This window comes from Gymnoscopelus braueri, assembly GCF_963280865.1.
Source record: "Gymnoscopelus braueri genome assembly, chromosome: 1".
NCBI classification, from domain to species: Eukaryota; Metazoa; Chordata; class Actinopteri; order Myctophiformes; family Myctophidae; genus Gymnoscopelus; species Gymnoscopelus braueri.
The window spans coordinates 54,158,849-54,169,542 of record NC_137603.1 but is presented as its reverse complement, the minus strand read 5'-3'; the positions used below and the strand labels follow the sequence as shown (position 1 = coordinate 54,169,542).

At 50.5% G+C, this 10,694-nt stretch overlaps 1 protein-coding gene across 1 annotated transcript; it reads left to right on the top strand.

Moving 5' to 3' along the window:
• Positions 1–1,583: 1,583 nt before the first annotated feature.
• On the top strand, positions 1,584–7,754 carry LOC308089099 (nuclear pore complex protein Nup205-like; the record flags this gene model as incomplete). Its single annotated transcript, XM_080433670.1, has 2 exons — positions 1,584–6,470; positions 6,615–7,754. 2 exons carry the CDS (start codon positions 1,584–1,586, stop codon positions 7,752–7,754), a joined length of 6,027 nt encoding a protein of 2,008 aa, XP_080289796.1.
• Positions 7,755–10,694: the final 2,940 nt, after the last annotated feature.

Sequence of the window (10,694 nt, the reverse complement as noted above, 5' to 3'; positions counted from 1 at the left end):
GTCTCTCCATCTCTTTAGTTGACAAAAGAAATACATTATCAGGTGGGACACCAATTTGATCCAATCAGGAGAGGGAACCCCACAATTTATCATCTATTGTTCCAGTTCCAATTCTGTCTGCTCATCTCTTTGTGTCATCACTTGAAATGTCACTTATTCATCCTGTATCCTGCATGAGTTCTCTTCCCGGATTGGATGAAATTGGTATCCACATGCAATGATTGCTGTTGGAATCTAGTGCTATTTGACACTTATTTCTAACAACAGATAAATCAACAATCAAACTCATACACCTTTAACTCTGAGAGTGTATACATGTAAACCATTTGGTTACATTTAACTCTGAGTGTACAAATGTAACCCATTTTGTTACAATTGTAGAATCTCAGAGTTACACGTATAATAAATACACACTGAGTATTTTATTGTGTGTGGTTCTCTACTTCATCCCCTGGTGAGTTTTTTTTTTGGGGACATCTCATCCGGTTGGCATTTGCTGTGTGCCGTGTTAAGGCTGAGAATGAGGCGCTGGAAATGATAACACAAAATATTCATGCCGTAGAAATTCTTAATTTAGTGTAACGTTGGCCTATTTGATGAGTTTGGCCTCAAGGCTTTTTTTTTTATAACTGTTATTCCATGCTGAAGAGTCTCTAGTGCTCAATCAAAGGATGTTTTGATTAGGAGGTGGAATCCGGGGTCAGTTTTCATTGAGATAAAAAGGAAAAGGAAACTTCACGCTAATGGCTAGTTCCCATCATGGTGGTCTACTATTCACCACCATACAGCTGCTGTCTGCTGAGGTCAGCGCAGGGGGCCGATGAGGTGAGCGAGACAGAGAAAGAATGATTGGATGCAGTGAGGGGATGTAAACTAATACTTGAGTAAAAATGGAATACAAGACCAGGGGGATGGTATCTCACAGCATTTCATGGGGGCCAAACAACCTGGGGAACCAAAAGTTACGATTTGGGACTGTATTATGAACGTTATGTTAACTTGGACTGTTGCACGAACATCAAGATCAGATGGCGGGCTGGTTAAGTCTCAGTGGAAAAGACTAACATGCGCCGAACAATATAATACACCTTGTATTGGCCAAACTTTGATCCAGTGTAGAACTTAACGCATGCTATGTCCTTGTGTTTGCCTCTGTTGTTATCTCCACCAGGCAGAGCCCTTGCATACGGTTGAGTCTGTGTGTCAGTGTCTCTCCACAGACTATCTTGCAAACTACTTGGCTGATCAGCGTCATAGTTATTATGCAGGCTGCCAGCAGGACAAGGACCTCGATTCTCAAATATGTTTCAAATCGGTCACTTAAAACTGTATAGTTTCTGTGAACCCCAACCCAAAAAGAACAAATTGTATCACTGCATTATTTGGTTGCCTGTGTTTGTAAAAATGTAATGGTCATGTGACATCAGACAAAACATCTCTGTTGACATTGGGCATCTCCATATATGGGCATATGACGTCGGACAAAACATTTGCCCTGATGTCGGGCATATCCATTCTGTATATGGGAATGACACGGAAACCTTGATGCTACATAAATGTAATTGGTTTTCCAGTAAAGTGAAATGGCTGCACAGATGGCAGTGAATTCAGGAGCCAGCCTGTGGGGGCCATTGAAGGAGCTTTGGGAGACGGTGGAGGGTGCAATGTGGAGTAGAAAAGAGGAGAGCGTACACCTCCTAGACCGGCAGCTCAAGAAACACAAGTCACACTTTACGTCGCTCTACAGAAACCCTCCAAAAAGTGCACAGCAGAGGGAGAAGCTGTGTAAAGCCAGCACAGAGGGTATAGCCATTCAAGGTCAGCGGGGTTCACGGCTCCTACCGGAGGAGCTTGTCGCCGAGGCCTTGATCCTCAGTGACCTGTTTGACACGGGGGAGGTGGCAGCTCTGGAACTGTTGTTGGCAGGTGAACAGCTGCAGCCCCACTTCCCAGGTCTGACACGTGGCCTGGTGGCCGTGCAGCTCTACTGGGACGGGAAGCAGTCCGTGGCCAACTCCCTGCGTTCGCTCATTCAGTGCCGTCACAGCAAGACCTTCCACCTGGAACTGAGTGGGGAGCTTGTGGCATTGGCCACGCTTTTTACAGACGAACTTATGAGCCAGCGTCATCTGACCAGACGCATCCTCGATCTGGTGTCGACGATCGATGTGCAGCGGGAGTTTGAGCGTCTGCAGAAGTACCGTGGCCTGGGAAATGAGAAACACAGGAGGGAGGTATCTGACCTCATCACAGAATGCAGAGAAGCACTGGCAGGCTGCCTTTTTTCCTGGACCTGCCAGTCGCCCTTGGCGGAAGACGATACCCTGGCTCTCATTGGTCACCTGGAGACGGTGACAGCTGAAGCTGACGGATCATTGGACAGTGTGAACCTGGCGCTGGTCATGGCATTGCTCTACTGCCTGAATGTCAGCTTCCTAAAGCAAGGTACAGAAGATGGAGAAGATCTGCTCCAGGCCATGCCCTTGACAGAGAGGCATTATGTAGCTGCAGTGCACCGTCGTCTGATGGATCGCCGACCCTGGAAACTTCCTGGCCTGCAGGCGGTGTGTCGCCTTGCCTGGGCTCTGACTCTGAGTGCTCTCTCTCAGCTACCTCAGGGATCTTCTCTGGTGGAGTTCACAAAGGAAGATGAGGCTCTGGCTGAAAAGGCCCTACAGGCAGACGTGTTCTTGTTCTTGAAGGAGCGCATGCTGGGATGCGAGGGCTTTGCCAAGGAAGAGTTTTACCTCATTCGCGTCCATTCCCTCCTCACTGACTTCCTGACTCTCATGCCCATGAAGGTGATTGAGCTACGCGATCGTGCTGAGGAAGATGCCCGTCTGGTGCATATGTCCTTAAAGACAGGCAGTGAGCCTCCATCTTCCTTAAAGAAAGACCTGGACCACTTAATGACCCTGATTGGAGAGTTTTACAGTAAAGACCCATTCAGCCTGGAGCTGGCCCTGGGGTTCTGGTGTCCAACAGATTCTGTCCAACACACCTCTCCCCATGGCTCCTACCTGGGCATGGCCTTACAGAGACCTCCACATAAACAGGTTGTTCTGTCTAAGTTTGTGCGTCAAATGGGAGACCTGCTGCCCTCTACACTCTACATGGCCTATCTGCACATGCTGAAGGGCCTGGCCAAGGGACCTCAGTGTGCATACTACTGCTTCAATCTGCTGAAAACCAACGGAGCCCCATTTGGAGCGAAGCTCCAGGGTGTAGCAGGTAACCCTGCCTCCTGGGAACACTTCTTCCACGCTCTCATGCTCTATCATGACAACCTGAAACGAGACCGGCCCAACCCCGACACGGCACAGTACCACCACCGTCCACTGAAGGGCGTCAACCAGAGAGAGCTGGATGGGATCACCTCCTTTCTGGATTTATTCACTACAATCATTACATGGAGTGAAGACGCCCGACTGGCGCTGTGCGAACACCCTCAGTGGACTCCCGTAGTGGTGATGCTGGGGCTGCTGCAGTGTAGCATCCCGTGTGTCCTCAAGGCGGAGCTGCTGCGCTGCCTGTCCGCCTTTGGGAAGTCCCCTGAGATTGCTGCCTCTCTGTGGCAGTCACTGGAATACACGCAGATCCTCCAGACGGTGAAACTCCCAGGACAACAGAGACAGACTGCTGGAATTGAGCTGGAGCTGAATGAGGTTGAGTCTATCTGTAAGGAATACCCTCTGACACGGGCCTTCTGCCAGCTGATCAGCACACTGGTGGAGAGTGGCCTGCCTGTCAAATTGGGGGCGGGGCTACGCGTTCCGGGCTTCCAGCCATATCTGGTCTTTCTGCTGGACTCTGTGTTCCTCCCCTTCCCCACCAGAGCATATCGCCGTCCTGCTGAGAAGTGGGAGGTAGCCGATGCGGCGCTGGAGGTGTTCCACAAGCTGCTGCAGGACTATGAGCCCCAGTCGTCGGATTTTGTCCATGACACGGTGGAGTTGCAGGGAAAGCAGCTCCCAGCCCACAAACCCCCCGGACACAGCATCATGTTCCACCTGCTGACCGACTCACCCATGCTTGCTCTCTGCCTCAGCTTGCTGGAGGAGGGTATCGACCAGCTCGACACGTACGCACCCTTCCACGGTCAGAAACCGCTAGAGTCTGCGGTGCTGCACTGTCTGTGTCTGCTGGATCTGGCTCTGCAGAAGGAGGTGATGTTTATGGACCTCCTGAGGGAGAGCGAGGCCTCCCTGTTGGTGTCTCCTCTAGAGCAGCTCCTCCATGAGGTCAGCCGCCCTCAGAACCGCAGGGCCGACCACGTTGTCAACATCACCAGGTACCTGTACCACAACAGCTCCAACCCAGAGACAGCCTTCCAAAGCGCCAAGATCCTGCGTCGCATCGCCCGCTACCCCAACATTCAGATGAGGCTGGTGGGAGATTTCACAAATGACCAGGCTGTCAGTGACAAGCTGATGGCAGGATTCATAGAGTGTCTGGACAATGTAGATGCTGAAGAAGATATAGAGACAGTAGATGACTCAGACCCACTAAAGAAGGTGGCAAAGATCCGACATGAGACCCAGATCCACATTCTGAACCTGCTGATCACTTCACTGGAGCTGAAAGCCCCCAACCTCTCCTTCTACCTGCTGGGCTACGAGGTCAAGAAGCCTGTTTCCACCAATCTGCAGGACCCAGGTGTTCTAGGCTGTCCAAGGAGCTGTCTGCATGCCATTCTGGATATGCTCCAGAGAGGCAGTGACAAGAGATCAGGGCCTTTACTCATAGGCCAGGCCCCCCACCTGGCTGAGCTCTGCTACCAGGTGATCTACCAGCTGTGTGCCTGCTCAGAAACATCAGGCCCCACCATGCGCTACCTGAGAACCAGCCACGACTTCCTATTCTCACAGCTGCAGCACCTGCCCTTTGTCCTTCCTGGTGACCAGATCTCCACTCTCTATCAGATGTCGTGGCTGATGAAAACAGCAGCCATCGAGCTACGGGTGACATCACTGAACCGCCAGCACTTTCACGTGCAGCGCCTCGCCAACCTGCTCCTGGACGACCAGCCACACACACGTCACGCAGCTGATGGTGAACCAGGCATTGAGGAAGAGACCAGACCTGTCAGTGGTTACCTGGGTTTTAACACAGGGCCTAAAGTGCGCAGGAAGCTCTTGAGTGTGCTCGACACCATCAATTTCAGTCAGGACATTCCAGAGCTTCCTCAGCTGGGATTCTTTGAGCCCACCCAGATAGAGCAGGTGATTTCCAAATGTGAGCATGTCAACGAACAAGGGCAGACTGTGTGCAATGTTAAGCTGCTTCATCGCCGGTTGGTCGCCGAGGTGAATGCCCTGCAAGGAATGGCAGCCATTGGACAGAGGTCCCTGTTAATGAAGGAGGTGAACTCCATCCTAGAACAGGTTGTGGAACGCAACTGCGTGCGTCGGACCCTCAGCGCCAAGAAACACTCGCTGCAGTCCTGGCGGATTCTGGTGGAGACTCTGCTGACCGCCTGCCCCACTGACCTCATACCTGCCGAGGACAGACAGCTCATCATCAGAGACCTGCTGTTGGACCTGCATGATAAGGTCTTATCTGAAGATGCAACAGAAGAGCTAATGCCCAACGTTGCCGAGGCAGTCTTCACACTGACAACCCACCTCGGCCTGTCACTGCTGTCAGAGCACCAGCAGGGGGTGGGGCTAGAAGTCGGTGTGTCTTTTGGCTTTTCCTCCATCGCCAACTCTGCTCTGCACCTGATCCTCAGTAAGCTTCTGGACTTCATCCTCCGTACAGGTGGGAGATCCCAGCGTATGTGTGTACACTTGTACGGCTCTCTGCTAAACGTCCTTAAAATTACCCACAAACCTGACGAGCCTGACATGCTACAGTCAGGCAACGCTATGTGGGAGCGGCTGACAGCTCCAGAAGATGGTCTCTCCAAACTGCAGAGAGAGAACATGGCGATCATTGAGAGCTACGGCACAGCCCTCATGGAGGTGGTGTGTCGTGACGCCTGCGATGGTCACAAGAGCGGACGAATGCTGGCGTTGGAGGTGATGGACAGGATCCTATCCATCGACCAGGATAGGATCAGGCTGGACAGCATCCTATCCAGCCAGTGGCTGGTGTATATGCGCAAAAGTGGCTGCCTAAGGGTGCTGGTGGAAAGTCTGAAGCAAGATGATGTGGCCCTACAGAGTGTGCTCACTACACAGCCGGCAGTCCTCGAACCACTGTACATGTACGAGAGTAAGATGACCCTGCTGACGCGCGTTGCCAAGGCGGGCCTGCAGGGGGCCATGGAGCTGCTGCAGTGTGGCCTGGTGTCCCAGCTGATCGAGTGTCAGGTGTTTGACATGGTACCTCGCTGCGACTCACATAGGACGACGAGGGACCCGTCAGGTCTCATCCCCAGTCCTCTAGACCGCTACAGGCAGATCCTCCTGCCCACACTCAATCTGTTCCAGGTCATCCTCATCTCCACCTCTACACACCACCAGCAGGCGGCAGCACACTCAACCTCCATACACCATCAGCAGGGGGCGGCACACTCAACCTCCATACACCATCAGCAGGGGGCGGCACACTCAACCTCCATACACCATCAGCAGGGGGTGGCACACTCAACCTCCATACACCACCCGCAGGGGGCTGCACAAGTACTTACGTGGCTGGTTGTAAATGCAGATACCATCCAGTCTCTGTTGCTCTGTCAGGATCTCAGTATGGAAACGCTACAGCTGTTGTCTCTGCTCACCGGCATTATCAGCAAGACAGCCCTGCCAGGAGTTCTTGATATGTGTGGAGAGATCAACAGTGATGTACTCAAGAGTCACATCAAAAGATTTCGGCATCTCTGCCTTTCCCTGCTGGGCCGTCTGGCAGGGAGTGAGAGGGAGAAACTGTTGAAGCATGCTGAGATGGATGCTCCTGGCGACCCGGCTGAGTGCCGCGAGGAGATGGCGGTAGCCATGCAACAGGTGTGTGCTAACATCATGGAGTACTGTCACTCCCTGCTGCTGCAGAGCTCGGCTCAGGCCCAGTTCAGCATCTGCCTCTTCGGCCCCTCTAGCAGCAGACCAGGTGACCGAGACTTGACCCATGATCCCAGCCTGGGCTTGGTGCTTTACCTGCTAAAGAACAGTGCTGCAGATTTCTTCAGGTTTCAGCAGAGCCACAGACAGAGCGTAGGGAAACTGCAGAGCCTGGATCAGCTGCCCCCAGAGGAGCTCAAGGAGCAGTATCAAGACTTGGTGTCAGGTCCAGGCGGGGTGGAGAAGATCTCGCCTGTCCAGAGGAGCCTTTTGGCCAAAAGACGACTGGTCCAGCTCATCAACAACAGAGCCAAGCTTCTAGCCCTCTGCTCCTATGTGATAGAGACCTGCTTATTTGTGTTGTGGCGCCACCTGGAGTACTATTTGTTGTATTGCATTCCCACTGACCCCAAGGACTCTCTGTTGCCTGGAGTCAGTGGCATCAGATCACGACTTGGTGGTGACTTGTTTGGAGGACTGCGGGGAACTGGAGGCCGTGTCCTCGGCCAGTCCAGAGTCAGCCAGCAAGACCTAGACCAGCTGAGGAGCGACATGGCGGCAGGTTTTGGTGAAGCCCTACAAAGGAAGTTGCTAGAAGTGGAGGGGTCGTACAGTCAGGTCCGCTCTCGCTACCCCATCATCCAGGCCCTGGTTTCCAAGATCCACAGACTGCTCCGTCAGCCCATTCATTCCAGTACAAAAATGGGTGTAGATACCAGGTTTTTGACGCACAGCAGAGATAACCTGGTGTGACCCTTTGACAAACAGACCAACTAACAGGTCTAAATAACTAGATTTCTATAGATCAATACAAAACGTAACAAAACACCATGACACAGTCTGGCACTTCTGGCAACGTATAGTGACATCCTTCTTGTCAACTTTACAGTGATACCTTGTCTCCGAATTGGTGTTGATGCGGTTGTCTGATGCTAATACCAAAACACATGCCACCATTTCCCACGTGACTGCTGAATCGTACAGATTTTCTTGAGGCAAGCTTAACCCATTAAGACATGAGGCCAATTCTGCAAATGCCTTCTAAATCAGTAGTTTTCAAACTTTTTTGTGCCAAGGACCCCCAACATTTTCAAGATTTTTCAAAATTGTTCAAAAATAGCAGATGTACAAGCTTGCACGAAGTGACGCGCTGTGAGCTTGTATATCTGCTATTTTTGAATAGCCGACGCTAAAATCTAAAATGACAGATGCTTTCCCGGTTTGAATGGGTTTAAAAAAAAACATAAGAACATTATATTTTCTATTTAGTTCCAACCTCGCATTGTGATCGGCCGAGAGACATTCCAATGAGTGGCAATATCTCCCAGTAACGGCACTCTGAATGCATCCAACTTAGCAATGGCCGCCGCCAGCTGGATTTACAGACGCTCTTTTCTGCTTTTGAAACCCTAATGCGTGGTGGTGTTTAGATACAGAGAATATTACTCAAGTTATGATAGACTGACTGCGCAAGCGAGTGCAGATGCCAGGGACCAGAGCCATATAAGGAGAGTTGCGTCACCTCCGTTCACTTCATCGGGCCATTCTTCTACAGAGCCTTCTATTGGCGAATAGTGACAAGTAAGCCCTAAACCGGAAGTTTACGGGATGCACTGAAGTCTATGAGCGTTTGTCACTATTTCGAGTTTACATGAACCACGTGACCGGCGCTGTTTCTGCCCCCGAGGTGACACAACTCTCTAATACAAGGGTCTGCCAGGGACCAAAGCAGAAGAGAAGAGGTGGACTCTGTTTGTTGGAAGTAGTACACCCCTAATACACAGACCTTTTTTTCCCTCCTCTTTAAATATAGCTATTTGCTATCTGTCAAATACCTATGGCATGTCCTGTCAGAGCATTGCAGTTGAGAGAGACCCTGGGAAAATTGCTGCTCCATAACTACTTCGCTGAAACCTCATAATATCCAAGAGCTCAAATAGTTATTGGTTTCACTGGGTAATTGAGATATATAAATACAGTATATATACCTACCTACTGTACCTAGTACCTACCTACCTACATTCACGTAAACGAAAATGGACTCATGTTCTTCTATCAGTCATCTCAACAAGCAACGAAAATATAATGGGAAAACAAGCCTGGAGGAGCGAGCTGTTTGATCTGTGGTATATATTTTCCCGGGCCTTTTCTGAGATGTGTTGAGTGCCGTCCTAATCAAAAATCAATACGCCCCACTTGAGCGGACCCACATGGCCCTGTGTAGCGGGTTATGTAATCTGATAATATCAATCATAACTGTGTTAGAGGCAATCCGTCTGACTTTCACAGGGGCTGGGGTCAGCGAGAGGGGGAAGGTGGGGAGGGGGGGAAGAGACACAGGCCTCCCTGTGCCATCAATTACCACTTATTATGGGGGGGTTACTCTGTCAGGGAGCAGTATAGCCCCCTGACCCCCCCCCCCCCACCATAAATAATATTAACAGGACTGGCTCCATCAATCAATACATGTACAGTTCTATTGCTCCAGTCTTAATGGCGGCTTCCATGGCTCTACAGGCTCGATCAATGACTCTGGCTCCTCCAGTCCAGTGTGTAGGGGTAAATCTAGCTGTGCTCAAGCCCTGGGGGGGTTCCCCAAACCCCTCAGTCTTCTCTTGCTTTCTTTTTCCACCCCGTCTCTGTCTGTCATTCGTTGTCTGTCTCTGTCCCGTTTCGTTGATGCAGAGACACCCCCCCCCCATTTCACCCCTCCCAACCTCCAATAATATACCACTATCCCCACAAACAAACGCACACACGTCTACAGGCAAACACGCCATCCTAGACTTCTCCGAAGTTTGGGTTGGTTGCTGCTGTCTCCGCCAGGCACGCGCAGCTCTGTCTTTGTGACGGTTTATATGCATTAATACGAAGAGAGGAACGCGTCAGAAGAAACGTGTCAGAACGAGTGATTATGTTGAATGAATGAGTTTACTTAATGGCTGCCTCCCTCCCTCCCTCCTCTTCTCCCTCCTCCTCCCCATCACCTCTCCCTCTTGACTTCCTGCCATAATGGATGTTGTGAGACAGGAAGAGCGCTTCGCGCAGCACGCAGCACCTCTTCCGTGGCGTCGGCGGGAGGTCACGAGGGACGGGATGGGGTCGGCGTGGCGTGGTGGCGATCACAGTCGTCTGTCTCCACTTCACTGTCACAAACAGCTGTCAGTGTTTCAGTGTTTTTCTTCAGTTTTATTCATTAGCACAAAGAGTTAAAAACGGAATAAAAAAAAAAGCATATGATTGTGCAAGAGAAGTTTAGAAGCCTAGAGGCTTATATTTTGTCAAATCAAACATTTAAAAAAGTATACATTTATTAATATTATATGTTTTTAATGGTATAAAAACTAATGGTAATACATTCAAGAGATACGCGTAAATACAAACATACATACTTGGTACATACACCACAGTACATACATGCACGTATAATGCATACAGAATAACCACCTACCCACCTGTCTACAAACCCCACACACCCACATAACCAAATGCATACATACATGTACATAGACCTATTTAGCTGAGCATTTCTTTGTAGTTTGCTTAACGGATCTGTTGCAATGCTTTTTTTCCCCCAAACAACGTACTATTTTCACCAACCCGCTCGTTTTTACGCGCCGTGGCATTAGCTACGGGCGGGAGGTGGAGTGTTGAGATTGGGGAGGGTGGGGCCATTGGGTAGAGTTTATGGAG